The sequence below is a fragment of the Penaeus chinensis genome, chromosome 8 (assembly GCF_019202785.1).
Source record: "Penaeus chinensis breed Huanghai No. 1 chromosome 8, ASM1920278v2, whole genome shotgun sequence".
NCBI classification, from domain to species: Eukaryota; Metazoa; Arthropoda; class Malacostraca; order Decapoda; family Penaeidae; genus Penaeus; species Penaeus chinensis.
The window spans coordinates 13,856,864-13,874,363 of record NC_061826.1 but is presented as its reverse complement, the minus strand read 5'-3'; the positions used below and the strand labels follow the sequence as shown (position 1 = coordinate 13,874,363).

Below are 17,500 nucleotides of genomic sequence, written 5' to 3'. Positions count from 1 at the left end.
CCCTCTCCACCCCCCCCCCCTCCTCACCTCCCTCCCTCCCTCCCCCTCTCCTCCCCCTCTCTCCTCTCCCCCCCCTCCTCTCCCTCTCCTCTCCTCTCCTCCTCCCTCCTCTCTCTCCCTCCCCCCCCCTCCCCACTCTCTCTCTCTCCCCTCCCACCTCCTCTCCTCCTCCCTCCTTCCTCTCCTCTCCCTCCCCTCCCCCCCTCTCTCTCCTCTCTCCTCTCTCCTCTCCTCCCCTCTCCTCCTCCCTCTCTCTCTCTCCTCTCCTCTCCCCCCTCCTCTCCCCCTTCCCCTCCTCTTCCCTCTCTCTCTCCTCTCCTCTCCTCTCTCCTCCCCCTCTCCCCCCCTCTCTCCCTTCTCCTCTCCCTTCCCTCCCCTCTCTCTCTCTCTCTCCCTCTCTCCTCCTCTCCTCTCTCCTCTCCCTCTCTCTCCTCCCCTACTCTCCCCCCTCTTCTCCCCTCCTCTCCCCTCCCTCCCCTCCACTCCCCTCCCCCCCTCCTCTCTCTCTCCCTCTCCCTCCTCCTCCCTCTCCTCCCCTCCTCCTCCTCTCCCCCCCTCCCTCCTCCTCCCCCCCCTCCCCTCCCCCTCTCTCTTCCTCCTCTCCTTCCTCCTTCCTCCTTCCCCTTCCCCCCCTCCTCCCCCCTCTCCTTTCTCTCCTCCCCTCCCCCCCTCTCCCCCCCCCCCCTCCCCTCTCCACTCTCCCTCCCCTCTCCCTCCCCTCTCCCCTCCCTCCCCCCCTCTCTTTCTCCCTCCTCCTCCTCCCCCCCCCTCCCCCCCCTCCCCCCCTCTCCTCTCTCTTCTCCCTCTCTCTTCTCTCCTCTCTCTCTCCATCCCTCTCTCCTCCTCTCTCTCTCTCTCCTCTCCTCTCTCATCCCTCTCTCCTCATCCTCTCCTCTCCTCTCTTCTCGCCTCCTCTCCTCCTCTCTCTCTCCTCTCCTCTCCCCTCCTCTCTCTCCTCTCCCTCTCTCTGTCTCTCTCTCCCTCGCTCCTCTCTCCTCCTCTCTCTCTCTCCTCCTCCTCTCCACTCCTCTCTCTCTCCTCATCCTCCTCCTCTCTCTCTCCTCCATCCACTCCTCTCCTCTCTCTCTCTCCTCCTCTCTCTCCCCACTCCTCTCTCCTCTCTCTCTATCCCCAGTCACTCGCCTCTCTCTCCACACTCCTCTCTCACCTCTCTCACTCCCTCTCTCTCTCTCCTCTCTCTCTCTCTCACGCTCACTCTCTTCTACATCTCACTCTCTCTCCTCACTATCTATCTCGCAATCTATCTATCTATTTACCCCCTTCTATCTATCCTATCTATCTATCACTGGTTCCCTCTTTATACTTCCCCTCTCTCCTTTTTTCCCGTCTACTTGTTTCCTATTCCATCTTTTTTACTTCTTTTACCTTCCTCCTCTTTTCCCTCTTTTTAAGTTCCACTCTTTCCTCTCTTACTCGTCCTTATCTTTTCTTCCCCTTTCTCCTTCTCCCTGTCTCTGATTCCCCTTTTATACTTGCTTTATCTCCCTCTCTCCCGCTCCCTCGTCTTGTCTTCCCCTATCTCCCTCTCCCTGTCTCCGGTTCCCTCTTTTAAACTCCCCCTCTTTTCTCCCTCTCCCTCCTCTTTTCTTCTCCTCTCTCTCCACTCATCTTCTCCCATTCAATCCCTCTCTGAAAAATAGAGCAAAACCTCGGCTCATGCTCTCCCCCCCTCCTCTCTCCGATCTCTCCTTCCCTCCCCCCCCCCCCCCCCCCCTCCCACCTGCTCTATCTCTCTCCCTGCTCGTGTCCTCCTCTCTGCCCTCCTCGTCCTCGCCTTCCTTCTCCCTCCCCCCCCCCCCCGCCGCCCCCCTCGCCCCCCCCCCCCCCCCCCCCCGTCCCCCCCCCCCACCCCCCCCCCCCCCTTACCCCTATCCCATCCCTTCCACTGACCTCCTGACCGTAACTCCTAGGGGATTATGGGCGAAGGTGATGGTTAAGTGTTAGACATAACAGATATTACAATTCAGAGGGTTATTTCCCCCATCCATTTCTCTACTTACCACTCTCCTTTTATTTATCCCTCTCATCTCCCCCACGTCTCCCCTACCTACCCCACACTCCTCCCCCTCCCACCTCCCTCTCTCTCCTCTCCTCGTTGTTCCCCCTATCACACTCTACCAACACCCCCTTCGCCCGTCCCTGTGTCTCTCTTTTCCTCTGATGGTTCTGGTTGGTGGCTCACACCTCACAGTCTGTGGTGAGTTTGTACTGTCTGTCCAATTTATATTTTTCTCTTCTTCTCATATTTGTTTTTATTGTTTTGGCTCTCCTCAGATCTCTTCTCCTCCTCCCGCCTCTCCTTGGCTCTCTCTCCATCCACCCCTCCCATCTCCTCCTCTCCACCTCCTCTCTCCCTCGTCTCTTGCTGGGGCTTCTCCTCTCCTCCTCTCCTCACTTCCCTTCTCTCTCCCCTCTTCTCGACGTCTCCCCCCTCCTCTCTCCCCGCCGCTCCGTCTCCTCTCCCCCCTCTCCCCTCTCTCAATCTCTCCTCTCGGGGGGGACGTCTCTCTCTCTCTCCTTCCTCCTCCTCCTCCCACTCATCTCGATCTCTCATCCCCTCCTCTCTCCCATCTCTCTCACCGCTCCCCTCCTCGTCACCCTCGCTCTCTCTCCCCGTCGTCTCACTCTCACCTCCTCGTCTCTCTCCCGCTCCCCTCTCTCATCTCTCTCTCCCACTTCTCCTACGTACCTCGGGCTCTGCTCTTTCCCCCTCTTTTTGTGTGTTTGGCTCTCTCTCCCTCCCCCGTCTGCCTCTTCTCTCGCCCACCCCTCCTCGTCGTCGTCTCCTCTCCCCTCTCTCTCTCTCTCCAATCCACATTTGTATTTTGTTGTAATTGGCTCTCGGCCCCCTCTCACGCTGCTCTCCGTCTCTCCTCTCTCCTCTCTCGCATCTGTCAGTCCACTCCTCTACTCTCTCGCTTCCTTCCCCTCGCTCCACCTCCCTCTCCCTCTCTCCGCCACTCGACTCTCCTCCCCACACCCTCTCTCACGTTCCCTCTCTCGCGCTCTCTCCGCCTCCTCTCCTCCTCTCCCTTGGCTCTCCCAACCACGTCGCTCATCGATCTCTCTCTCTCTGCCTGCGCTCTCTCTACTCGCCTCACCGTTCCCCCCTCTCAACTCGTCCTCTCTCTCCCGCGTCCCGTCCACGTCCTCCTCTCTCCGTCTCCTCCTATCTTCTCTCTCCCCTTTTGCCTACTCCTCCTCCCTCCGTCTGGCTCTCGTCGGCCCTCTCTCTCGTTCCTCGACTCTCCTCCCGTCCCCTTCCCTCCGCCTCTCTTCCTGCATCGCTTATGGGGCTCTCCTTCACTATCTCCATTCTCAGGTCCATCTCCCTCCTCCCCTCTCCCTCTCCCTCCTCTCTTTTTTTATCCCTTCTCCCTCAAATTTCCTGGTCTGTCCCTGTGTGTCACTGTTGGTCCTTCCTCTTTCCTCCCTACTCCTCTCTCCACCTCTCTCTCTATCTCTCGTCTCCTTCTCTCTCTTCTCCTCAGCTCTCTCTCTCTCTATATATTCGATATATATATATGAACTATTATCTGTCAGTCTATCTTCTTTTTCTCTATCTATCTATCTATCTATCTATCTACCTCTTTCTCTATCTATTTATCTATCTATCTATCTTATCTATCTCTTTCTCTATCTATCTATCTATCTATCTCTTTATCTATCTATCTATCTATCTATCTATCTATGTATCTATCTATCTATCTATCTATCTATCTATCTATCTATCTGTCTATCTCTTTAGTTTATCTTTCTGTTTATCTTTCTCTGTATCTTCCTCTTTCTTTCTCTTTCTCTTTCCTTTTTTTTTCTCTCTCTCTCTCGGGGATGACGTCAATCGCCACCAAATCTCATTTGTAAATACAGTTCACTCAGTAAATACGTGAATATTATTTCTTTAATTTTCTCCTTTTTGTCTTTTCTGTCTTTTCTTTCATTTTATCTCTCTCTTTTTATCCTTTTCCTTTCTTCTCTCTTCTTTCCTTTCTCTCCTTTGATTATCTTCCTTTCCTCTCTTTCTTCATATACCTTCTTTTCATCTGTCTCCCTTCCTCTCTCATTCTCCTTTCTCTCTTCTTTCCTCTTTCTATTTTCGATACTTTTTTCTCACTTTTGTCTTTACTCTTTCTATTCTTCTTTTTATTCTTCTTCCTCTCTTTCTCTCTCTCTTTCTCTCTTTTCTTTTATCTCTCTCTTTTTTCTTCTCTCTTCTCTCTTCTCTCTTCTCTCTTTTCTTTCCTCTCTCTTCTCTCTTCTTTTTTTTCTCTCCTCTCTTCTCTCTTCTCTCTGCTCTCTCCTCTCTTTTCTCTTTTCTTTTATATCTCTCTTCTTTCTTCTCTCTTCTCTCTTCTCTTTCCTCTCTTCTCTCTTCTCTCTTCTCTCTTCTATCTCCCTTTCTCTCTCCTCCTTCTCTCTTTTTTCCTCTTTTCCCACTTTTCTTTTCCCTCCCTCTTTGTTCTCTTTTCTCTCCTCTCTCCTCTCTCTCTCCTCTTCACCCTTCTCTTCTTCTCTCTTCTCCATCCTTCTCTCTTCTCTCTCCTCTTCTCTTTTTCGCTCATGTTTCTCTCCCCTTCCTCTTTTCTCTTTTCTCTTTTTTTTCTTTTCCTTCCCCTCTTTTTCTCTTTGTTCTCCCTCTTTTCTCTCATTCTCTCTACTCCCTCTCTCTCTTCTCTCTTCTCTCTCCTACGACTTCTCTCTTCTCATGTTCTCCTCTACTCTCTCTTCCTCTCTTCTCTCTTCTCTCTTTTCTCTTTTTACTTTTCCTCTTTTTTCTTTTTCCTCTTTTCCTCTTTTCTCTTTTTCCATTCCTCATTTCTCTTTTCTCTTTTCTCTTCACTCATCCTCCTCTTCACCTCTCTTCTCTCCGCCCCCTCTACTCTCATCTCCCTTACTCGCTCTCCTCCCGTCTCTCTCTTCTCTCTTCTTTTCTCGTCATCTCTCTTCCTACTCATCTTCTCTCTTCACTTTTCTCTCTTCCACTCATCTCTCTTTGACCTCTTCTCTCTTCTCATCTTCGCTTTTCTCCTCTCTTTCTCTTCTCACATCTCCCTTTCTCTTCTGTCTTCTCTCTCCTCCCTTATATGTATCCTTTCTATACGCTTCTTCTCTTTTCGCCTTTATCTCTCTTTATCCTTTTCATCCTCCACCCTTTGTCCAATCTGCTCTAATCCGCTTATCTCTCCTCTCTCACCTCTTAATCCTCTATAGTTTATCCTTCTCCTTCAACTTCTTCCTCAATTCGGTTCGGCCTTTTAACATACTTCCTTCAATTTCACTTCGTTTATAACATTTAGGTCCTAACCATTTGTCCACCTCCCCGACCCCCCCTTCTCTCTCTCTCTCTCTCGTCTCTCTCCCCTCTCACCACTCCTCTCTCGTCACACTCCTCCCACTCCATCATCACTCTCTCTCTCTCTCATCTTCCCTGCTCGGCTCCTCTCTCTCTCTCTCTCTCTCTCTCTTCTCTCCTCACTCTCTCTCTCTCACTCTCTCTCCTTCTCCATGCTCCTCTCTCCTCTCTCCTCACCACGCTCCTCCACTCTCCTCACTCTCTCTCTCCCGTACCCCATGCTCGTCATCCTCTCCCTCACATCCCCTCTCTCTCTCTCGTCTCTACTCACCTCCTCTCCTCCTCTCTCTCTCCTCTCCTCTCTCTCTCTTCTCTCTCTCTCTCTCTCTCTCTCTCTCTCTGTCTCTCTCACTTTCTTCCCTCTCTCTCTCTCCCCACTCACCCTCCCCACACTCTCCTCTCTTCTATCTCCTACTCTCATCTCCTCCTCTCTCTCTCCGTCTGCTCCTTCTTCTCCTCTCCTCACCCATCTCTCACTCCCTCTCTCTCTCTCTCCCGCTCACTCTCTCCCTCTCTTCCCTCTCTCTCATCTCTCTCATCTCTCCTCTACTCTCCTCTCGTCCTCCCGTCGCTCTCCTCCTCACCTCCTCCTCTCCTCCTCTCTCTCTCTCTCTCTCACTCATCTCTCTCTCTCACCGCTATGTTCTCTCACCCGCCTCTCTCTCCCTCTCTCTCTCTCTCCTCTCTCTCTCTCTCTCTCTTTCTTCTCCTCTCTCTCTCTCTGCGTCCTCCCTTCTCTCTCTCATCTTTCCCCCCTCTCTCTCTCTCTCTCTCCTATCTCTCTCTCCCTCGCTCTCACTCTCCTCTCCTCTCTCGTCTCTCATCTCTCCTCGTCTCTCACGTTCTCTCTCTCTCTCTCTCTCTCTCTTCCCATTGTTATTAAAGTTTCACTGGACGAAAATTATCATTTCAGAAACAGAACTCTTGCGAGAAACGGAAGCTGATTCGCCCCTATTGTTTGGGAAAATTGTTGTGTATGGTGTGTGTGTGAGCGTGTGTGTGTATGTGTGTTTGTGTGGCGTGTGTTTGTATGTTGTGTGGTTGTGAGTGTGTGGTTTGTAGAATTGTGATTATGGTGCGTACCTCACTGTGAGTGTGTGTGGTGTGGAATGTGTTAGATGATGTAGCGTTTGAGTGCTTGTGTGTGCGTGTTATTGTGTGTGAGTTGTAGTGTGTGTGTGTGTGTTGTGTGTTTTGTGTGATGTGTTTGTGTGTGTGCGTGTGTGAGTGTGTGTTTGGTGTGTGGTGTGTGTGGGTGTTTGTGTAGGGTGTGTGTGTGGTGTGTGTGATGTGTGTGCGAGTGAGTGTGTGTGCGAGTGTGTATGTGTGTAAATATATGTATAAAGTAAATATATATATATATATTTATCCATATATATATACATATATACAATCTTCCTCCACCCCCCCCTTCCACCACCGGAAAGGGGCGAAAGGAAACGTGAACAAGAAGACTTAATCACGACCATCTTCGGCGTGGGGGCGATGGGGGGGCAGGAGGCGGGGAGCCGTCCATTCGACAAGTCATTCGTCTTCGCGTTGTTGAAATTATAGGTGTCGAGATTGCTTTTTCCTGCTTATATCCCTTTTTTTTCTCTTTTATCTGTCTATCCTTCGGTAAGAAGATCAGAGGAAGAGATGCTCAGGTAGATTTGTGATGTTCTCTTTTCGGGGTTTCTATCTGGGAGGGGGGGGATATGCGTCTAATCATCTATCTATCTCTACGTCTGTGTCCTGCTGTTGCTGTTCTAATAGTATCCGGGGTTTATCAGTTTCTGGATTTTCTGTCTCTCTATTCTGTCTATCTATCTGTCTGGATTTTATATCTGGGTTTTCTTTCTTGGTTTTCTGTCATCTATCTGTCTATTTATCTATCTATCTATTCTGTCTCTTCATCTATCTATCTTTTCTGTCTATTATCTATCTATCAATTCTGTCTATTGATCATCTGTCTGGGTTTTCTACTTGAGGTTCCTACAATGGGATTTTTTTTTTTCTTTCTATCTTTTATCTTTAGTGGGTTTCTCAAAGTTCTCTGACTTGGTTTTCTACTTGAGTTCTCTACCACGGTGTTCTGCATGCGTTCTCTACTTATCTTTCATTCTAAAGAGAGGAAAGGGAGGGGGGAGAAAGAAGGAGGGAGAAAGGGAGAGAGAGAGAGAGCGAGTGAGTGAGTGAGTGAGTGATTGAGAGATTGAGAGATTGAGAGAGTAAAAAAACCGTACACAAATAAAACTCTCACAAGGGAAAATACACATCCCACGAACGATAGATATAACCCGCAATTACCATAATATCATCGACCCATATTATTAAGCATCATCCGTGGATCCTCCTCCTCATAACGGTCTCATCTCCCCCTCATATTCATCCCTCAAGTCAGCTGACCCTCACACGGTCACCTTAGTGATCATACTAGACGATGGCTATATACTATATCGATGGGTATTGTAGGAAAGTATTCATTGTGTTATGCGGATGCCTCGACGTCTTGTGTAATAGCCAGCCCCGGGGAGAAAATCTTCCGTTGGTATTTTTTGGTTAGGAGGAGAGAGAAGGAAGGAGGGAGGGAGGGAGGGAGTGAGGAAAGGAAATAAAAAGTAGAAAAGCGAACAGAATGCAGGTATGGGAAGGGTAGTGTAAAGAGATAGGGAGTAGGGAGAGGGAGAGGGAGCGGAGAGGGGGACAGGAGGGAGAAAGGGAGAGGGAATAGGGGAGAGTGAGAGGGAGAGGGCATAGTGGACTGAGGCGCGGTGCGCGGTCGAGATATAAAACGAACGTCGCACGAAGCATACGTAACTATGAGGAATAGTGACGTCCATACTAGGTAATCTCACACCGCCATCACCCATCACACACTCACCCACACACACACACCACCCACGACCCACAACCCAAACATACACACACACCCACACACACACACACGCCACACCCGCACACACACACACCCACACACTCACACACACACACACACACACGTACACACACCAACACCCACTCTCCCTCCCAACCACCGGCCCACACAGCACCCTCCACTCCCACACTCCCCTGTTTTAACCCACCTAACTCCCCACGCCCCATTATAAGCCCTTCTAACTGCCCACGCCCGCCCATATAATCATCTGCCCAGGAAGCTGGAGGAACAGAGCGCTCAAACCACCTTCAAGAGACTTGTCGACCGAAGACAATACGCAACACACCAACAAAAGCTGGCAGGGTGATTTCGGCCCGTCCACAGCATCCTTAAGTGGGTCTTTCTGTCTTTACGGTTAATTAAGTGGTAGTAGTATAGTATTAATAGTAGTAGTAGTAGTAGTAGTTATAGTTAATATAATAGTAAAAAAAAAAAAAAAAAAAAAAAAAAAAAAAGGTAGTATTATTAATAGTAAGTAGTATGTAGTAATAGTAGTAGTAATAGTAATATTAAATTAGTAGTGAGTAATAGTAGTAGTAGTAGTAGTAGTTATAGTAAAAGTAATAGTAGTAGAGTATTAATAGTAGTAGTAGTAGTAAAAGTATAGTAATAAGTAATAGTATAAGTAGTAGTAATAGTTTAATTAATAGTAGGTAATAGTATTCGTATAAATGGAGGTCATCTGTTGGAACATATGTAGTAGTGCAGACTAACGGTCATGGGAAACGACTGACTGACGTAAAGATAACACGACCACTACCGACCAGGCGTACTACTACAGGCCAGCTACTACTACTGACGGCGCCACTAAGTGACTACCGACGGTCACTTTCACTACCGACGTTAGCATACGGACTTTCAACCAGGCGTGACGTACGACTTAGCGCAGCTTCAGCTTACGTACGGACCTAGGCTTGAGCTACTGTCCTACGCCTACTTACCTAGCTACCACTAGCTACTGGACTACGTAGCTAACCGACCAGCCACTACTACTGACACTACCACTAGCCACTTACCGACGTACTCAGCTAGTTGGCTCGTTACGACTACCGACTACTACTACGGACTGACTTACGACTACTAACACACTATCCCACTACCCGGAGCTTATCTCTCCCGATGCTATCTAGCTTAAACTAACCGAACGACAGCATACGTTACCTACTTGACTCGAATTAACTGGCAGCTAGCCTAGCTGTAGCTACTGACTTGGACCGACCCATCCTACTCCTTGAGCTCACTTACTACTCCCCGGTTTGTTGTATCTGCACCAGGCTTACCAGCTACCCTTACTAGCTATCCCGGAGTAAGGCTTATCTACGACTACGTACCACTAGCGGAGCTACCATAAGCTACTAATGACGTTATGCGCTTACTGTTGTTATCTATTACTGACTACAAGCGTATGGAGCTTAACCGATCGGATAGTAGACCACGGCAACGTTGACTGTGTCGCCTAACTAGCTAACGTGCTGACTAGTCTCGCATACATCTACGTAGCCTTACTACTATTACTACTACTACCTACTACTACATACTGACGTCGCTCCTCACACTGATACTACACCAAGCTACTAATGAACACCAACAACCAACACACCAAAACCCACCACATCTATCCACTACACCATCCAACAACAAGAAACAATCAGACCAGTCACCACCACCACCACCAACTCCCTAATTCATGAAACTGACTCACACCTAAACCTACAACTACTACCACTTCAGTGCAAGCTAGAACACAATAACCAAGGCACTAACATGTCCCCATTGCTTGACAAAATACTGATGCACCAACAACTACATAAGACATCAACCTACACCACGACATGCAAAAAAATCATACTTACTTATCACCCTAACAAAACTAAATCTACAACAACATCCAATCTTACACAATATATTCTTACCTTATGGTGGGACTAATTATGCAGTGTTCCTTAGTACCAATTAATATTCAACCAAAAAATCTTTGTGCCTACTACTTTATACTATATGTATCTTACTTCTAATCGACCTAATCATCTTTTTGAATTAAATATTCTTATCTCTATTTCTTTTTAAAATCTCATCATATCTATCTTACATTTTAATTTTATTTCGCATCGTCGAGATTAGTTTCAAACTTATAGATCCTTTTTCCCTATTTCTTTATTATATCTCGTCAACGATTTCATTCTGTTAACCTTAGCTTTACTGTCACAATAAACAATATCCAATTCCGTATGATGTTCGTATACCATTTTTAATATGTCCATGTATATATCTTCAATATTTTGTTAACAATTTTTTTATACTTGATAAAATATTTTTTTCATTTTAATTAGTAAAAATTTTATTAATATTATTTTAATTTTTAAAACTATGAATCTCTTTCTCTCTCTTTCTCTCTATATTCTCCTCTTCTCCTCGTCTCTCTCTCATCGTCTCTCTCTCTCCTCATCATCTCTCTTCGTCCTCTCATCTCTCACTTCTCTCGACTCTATCCTATCTCGCGTTCCTTCACCATCGTCCTTCTTCTTCATTTCTTCTGTTCTTCTCTTCTTCTTCTTCTTCTTTCTTGCTCCCCACTCCTTTTCCCCTATTTTTTTTTTTCCTTCTCCTCTATCTGCTTCTTCCATGCATCAATCCTCGATCTTGCTTCTCCATCATCTTCTTCTTCCTTCATTCTCTTCCTCTCTCTCTTTCTCCAACAACCTCTGTCTTAATTGAATTTGTATCCTAAGCAACAGCTTTAGTTTACCTTGAACTCAAAGGTCGCGACAGATACCCTCACCATCTCTCCACCACCCTCGCCACCTCTCCACCACCTCAACACACCGTCTCCACCGTCTCAACCAACACTCTACCACTTCCGACCACCCCACAACCACTTCTCTCCACCGCATCACCACCACTTCTCCACCAACAGGACCTAGTTCCCTAGGAAGGAAAACGAATGATCCGACGCGACCTTGAGAGGGAAGTTAGCCTAAGTCCTCGCCAACTTGGACAACTCGAACTTACCCTCTGCTACAACGACAACTTGGAGCGGCTCACGGTCACCGTCGGGGCGGCCAGGCAGTTAAAGGTAAGGGGGATGGGGGGATGGGTGTGGGGAGGACGGGTGGGATGGGAATGGAATGGAGGCGAGTTAAATGGGGTATGGGATGGGAATGGTGGGAGGGGGTAATGGGGTGTCGTGGAGTATGTCAGGGCCTTGTCTTGTGAGGTTTGGAGGGGGTTGCCTGTGGTCGACACGTGGACTGGGAATGAGTGCGTACGGTACGGCTACTCGGTGGGGTTCCTCTGTGGTGGGGTCCGGGTGGAGGACGAGACGAGGCCTACGGGCTGTGCCGAAAGGTGGACAACACAGAAGATTGCGGCATGCACTACCGACATTGAGACACGCAAGGGTTGACTTACCTGACAGCCGAGCCTGTGCCCTACTTACTGCCCGCCTGCCCTTTGCAGGTCCAGCACTGGGACTGACTGTCACCGACCGACATGACTGACAGTACAGACTGCACAGACATGACCAGCCCGTGACTGACTGACGCTGTACATACTTACCGCCAGACAGACAGACAGCCAGTGACACCACCTCCACCGTCAGCCCAGACAGGAAACATGGGGGCGAGACAAGCGGCAAGCCAAATCTATTTCAGTTGATCCTAAACCCCCTATATGCACCATTGCACACTGCCTGTACTACCGTTCACATTGCCGAATCGTGCCAGGGTTCATACGAAATAAAAACACAATATATGTGTAGAGACCTCATTCTCCTCAACATACATGCCTTAAATTTTATTAGGTTATTGCACTTGAATGTGAATCAGCATCATCAACCTGTTTATAATTAGTTAGAGCCTTTATTACATTATTTTGTTTTTGGGTTTTGGAGTTAAATTACAACTTACGATAGATAGTATACGGAATTATACACTTCGTAACCATACTTGATAAAATAGTAGTACTTCGTAATCATTACAATCCTTTTTATTCTTATTATAATTATTATATTATTATAATCCCCATCAAAACTCCTCCACCTACATCACCACCTGACAAATACAATGGCACTAATACAACACTACATCCCGCAACAACCCCACCAACGAACAACACAACAACAACAACAAAAACAACTAGACTACTATATACCACACCACCTATAACTACAAAATCTACATCTACTACTACTACTTCTAAGAACAAGAAAAATCACTAAGAGAAAAACCAGCACCCTTAGACAGGTCCAAGTGAAAGAGAAGATTCTAGAATAATTTTAGACATGATTGGGTGTGATCCCCAGGCGGAGAGAGCTATTAGGAGCTTGTGGATATTTTACCTTCTCAGACTTTTACGGGCTTCGTAATATAATAGTAAAACTAAAAATCTATATCTAATATCTAATATATAAATATATAAAATTTAAAAATAAAACCAGATCATGTACGCCATAGTGTGCGAGAGTATACTCGACGGGAGTGTGGGTAGTGATGTGACTGCAATGTTTTGTGATTTTTGTGTTTTGTATGACGAGTATAGTGAGTGAGTTTTGTGTGTTTGTCCAGAGCAGTGAGGTCAGTAACTCATGTAGATTGACAGATATACTGAGAAGTCATGATGAGAAGGAGATGTGTGTTATATTTATTTTAGTGTTGTGTGTATGTCTGAGAATGTAAGTGTGTAGTGTTATACTACATTGCATAGCGCAACGGTAAGTTAAACAAAATACCGACAGTATTAACTACGAGAGTTAGTCCTTGCCAGCATGAACTCTCTGCATATCCCCTAATTAATCAATCTAAATAACTAAATCTAAAACAAACTAAATCACTCACACAAAAACTCACATCTATATGTATTGTCAATGCCTATAAATAACGCACCCTCTCCCGCTCAACCAATAAAAACGGAGCGTTACTACTCGTTCGTTACACCTCGTACACGGATACCAAGACGTAGTTAATAATGACCCTCACCACCACCCCCACACCACCAAAAACCTCTACATCCTCCACCCTTAAAACCGGAAATATAGATACCCGTGTACACGCACTACATAGAAAAGAAATTCAAGCAAAACTAGTATGCCCCCGGAGTAAGATGTGTTGATAATATGTATAAGGTAATTATCTTATATGTGTGAGATGTGTGTGTGTGTTTGAGTGTGATTCTAGTTCTTGAATTGAACAGCGCACTTTTCTTTTCCTTTTATGATGAGGAGAACTATTCTACCTCACATCTGCTGCTGCCTGGTGCAGTATGAACATGCAGTCTGCTGCAGAAAGCAGAGACTTCTGAGCTGCAGAATCTGAAGACAACCCGCTGCAGCAGCAGGTAGTCAGGATGCAGAGCGCGCACCACTCTACTTCTTCGCAGATTGAATAGGCCAGCACAGCATCATCCACATGATCTTGCTGCATGTCAGTACAGTGCATCAGCTGCATGCACATCATTGCATCATATTAGCATCACATGCGAGTCATCACATTATCCGTGTACAGCATCCTTCACCATCATCATCATCTTCATATTATCATCACAGTCATACTGTCATCAGTATCAGCATCATCATCATCACATCATACATCACAGTGTATCATCAGTCATGCATCAGTCGTTCGAGGCATCCACCATGCATCATCTTATGCAGTCCTCCGCCATCGAGGCAACTTCTCTGTGTCATAGCCAACATCAGTCACTGATTAGTCACTTACCATTCCACCACTCTGCAACCCCCGATCCTCCATCCCCCCCCATTTCTACACCTAAAACCAACGATACCACAAACTATCGCATCCACCACCCCACACCACCATCATTCACCCCACTCCCCACCAGCCCATCACACCCACCCCCCCGGACCCTTCGCTCCTCCTCCTTAACACCCTCCCCCACCACCCCCTCGGACAACACCTAGGCACCAGACCTACAAATCACTCCTTCCAACATCAACTTCACCCATGTAACTACGCTACATAAAAACAAAACTCCAGAACCCTTCCCCCCACCATCACGTCAGATTATCATAATCCTTCCGTAAGCCCCTGTCGACCGCAAAATGTCTAATCCGCCTAGTACATCTCGACCGGTCCGCCCCCAGCCGACGCAACTCAGCATTGTCACCTACGGATCGGCCCCAGGTTAGATTACGTCCTCCGCAATCACACACACACCCACCAACACACAACACCCACACACACCACAAACACACAGCACAGCACACACACACACACACTCACACACACTCACTCACACACGACACACACACCCTCACTCACACACACACCACACACTACAACACGGGACCGACACACATACCACCACGACTCCTCTCTCTCTAGCTCACTCTCACTCACTCCACACACTCCACACTTTCCACTCCTCTTTCACTCTCGTCACTTTCTCTCTAACTGTATGTGGATGTGTATCGATGTTTTGTGTGTTGTTGTTGTTGTTGTTTGTGTGTGTGGGTGTCAAGTCTGTTCTTGTGTTCTCTCGTCTCTCTCTCTTCCTCTCCTCTTCATCTCCACTCTCTCTCTGCTCTCTCTTCTCTCTGCTCCTCTCTCTCTCCACTCTCTCCGCGCTCACATCCTCCTCTCCTCCTCTCTCTCTCTCTCTCACTCATCTAGCTCACTCTCTCTCCGCACTCTCCGTCTCCTCTCTCTCTCTCTGTCCTCCTCGTCATCTCACACTCTCTCTGTCCTATCTCTGATCTTTTTGTTTTGGTGTGTGTGTGTGTGTGTGTCCGTCTGTCTGTTTCTCTCTCTCTCACTCCTCTCCTCATCTCTCTCTCTCTCGCTCTCTCTCTCACTCTCACTCACTCTCTCTCTCTCACTCTCTCTCCTCTCTCCCTCTCTCTCTCTTTCCTCCACTCGCTAAAAAAAAAAAAAAATGTAATAAACATGTATTTTGAGACTATCCTACAGCGCACAGAAAGGAGCTTACGTATTCTAAGTACTTTCCAGTCTGAAAAAAGGGTTAGTTTAGAGAAAAGGAACACATGACTGGCAAATATAGCGAGGATATGCGAGATCAAAGAAAATCATATATACCTATTAGGGACCGATAGGTTTCAGATTACATGCTATTTTTAAAAAGCTGGAGGCTGTGTGGCATGTTGGTAAAACAAATCAGAAAGAGAAAGAGACTGATTGCTCCTCTCTCCTCCTCACTCTCATTCGCGTGTTCTCTCCTCGTTGTCTTTCTCTTTCTGACTTTTAATCGCGTATTCTTTCTTTGTCTATTTCTGACTGACTTATTCGCATGTTCTCTCTCGCTATTTCTCTTTCTATCGTGTTCGCTTTCTCTCTCTCTCTCTAACTCTCTCTCTCTCTCTCTCTCTCTCTCTCTCTCTCTCTCTCTCTCTCTCTCTCTCTCTCTCTCTCTCTCTCTCTCTCTCTCTCTCTCTCTTCTATCTCTCTATTTCTATCTCTCTCTCTCTCTCTCTCTCTCTCTCTCTCTCTATTTCTATCTCTCTCTCTCTCTCTCTCTCTCTCTCTCTCTCTCTCTCTCTCTCTCTCTCTCTCTCTCTCTCTCTCTCTCTCTGCTCCTTTTTCTTCTTCTTGTTTTCTCACTCTCTTTTCACTCTATTTTCTCTATCCCTGTCCCTCTCCCTCCTCTCTTCCCTCTCCCCCTCTCCCCCTCTCTCTTCTATCCCTTCTCCCTCTCATTCCTCTCTTCCCTCTCCCTATCCTTCTCATCCATATCCCCCTCCTCCTTCCTCTTTTCCCTCGCTCTTTCCTTCTCCCTCTCCCTCCCTCTCCTCTTTTCCCTCTCTCTCTCCCTCCTCTCCTCCCACTTCCTCTTTTTCTCCCTCTTCCTCTTTCTCTCCCTCTTCCTCTTTCGCTCCCACTTCCTCTTCCTCTTTCTCTTCCTCTTCCTTTACCTCTTCCTCCTCCTCTTCCCTCTTCCTCCTCCTCTTCCCTCTCCCTCTCCCTCTCCCTCTCCCTCTCCCTCTCCCTCTCCCTCTCCCTCTCCCTCTCCCTCTCCCTCTTCCTCTTCCTCTTCCTCTTCCTTCTCTCTTCCCTCTCCCTCCTTCCTTCCCTCTTTTCCTTCTTTTCTCTCTCCCCACTCTCTCCCCCTCAACATGCCCGTCTCTTTGTTGCTCATCAGTGAAAGTTATGTTCAGTCTCCCCTTCTTTCGTCCTCATACAGGAGAATTAAATTAATTGTGACTCGAATTTGTTTGTCTCCGCGATTTCTTGTGTTTGTGAAAAACCTAGATTGAATGAAGCAAGTTTTTATTTTTGTTTTTTTTTTAATTCTTTCTATACGTCAATCACTTTTTTATCTCCATTTTACGTAAACATATGAGAATGTAACCACCGTATTATAGACTTATTACCTGCAAGGCTAACTCGTAACGGGTCTACTAACTTCTAGATTAAGTAGATTTATCTAATCAAATTGGATCTTATGACTTCAAGTTTCAAGTTTTTAAGTTTACAAAGAGCCTCAGAACAAGTTGAATAGTTTAACTAAAATAAGTAGAGTGTTATAGATTTACTAATCGTATTCATAACCCAACTGATCAGGTTACTTACACTAGACTTATCTAAGTGTAACGGCTAACCTGAACTGAGGGTTGAGAATGGACAAAGCAAATTCTTAAGATCAGAATAAATCAATTCTTTAGACAAGCCCAAGCTGGGTATTACGGTCAGATTAAGCGAATTCTTACGACCAAGCAGTTCTTAAGACCGAGAGTAAGTTGAATCTGAAAACTAGACCAAGGTAACTTTTAAGACCAGGCTAAGCTAAATCTTAAGTCCAGACTGAGTAGACATAAGATCAATCTAAAGTCATTTCTAAGACCAGACTTAAGTCAACTCTTAAGACCGAACTTAACAAAATCTTAAGTCCAGACTCTTAAGACCCAAACAAAGTTAATTCCTAAGAAAAGGCTAAGTCAGCTCTTAAGGCCAGGTTAAGTCAACTCTTAAAACTAGGCTAAGTCAACTCTTAAGCCCAGACTCTTAACGCTAAACTAACCCGAAACAACGCCACACTACGAAGCCCTATATAACAATTAGAAAAAACAAATGTTGCCAAAACTGCTGAATCATGCAACCTTCCCACCTCCATTTTTTAGGATGACACCCTCTTGCCACGCGAGATTAAAGCGGTTGGATTATATAATAGGTGTCGCGTAATTCGGCAGCCCTTGAATTATATGCTAATTATGTATATATCATCGCCCTCCCCCCCCCCCC

General features: G+C 46.7%; 1 protein-coding gene across 1 annotated transcript in view; it reads left to right on the top strand.

Annotated features, from left to right (window-relative positions):
* The window catches only part of LOC125027781 (synaptotagmin-15-like), a 195,495-nt gene that overhangs the window by 172,165 nt on the left and 5,830 nt on the right, over positions 1 to 17,500 (top strand). Inside the window, exons 6-8 of the mRNA XM_047616918.1 lie at positions 7,754 to 7,819; positions 8,508 to 8,594; positions 11,221 to 11,364. Of these exons, the coding sequence (XP_047472874.1) occupies positions 7,754 to 7,819; positions 8,508 to 8,594; positions 11,221 to 11,364 (297 nt within the window). The remainder of the gene's footprint in view (positions 1 to 7,753; positions 7,820 to 8,507; positions 8,595 to 11,220; positions 11,365 to 17,500) is intronic.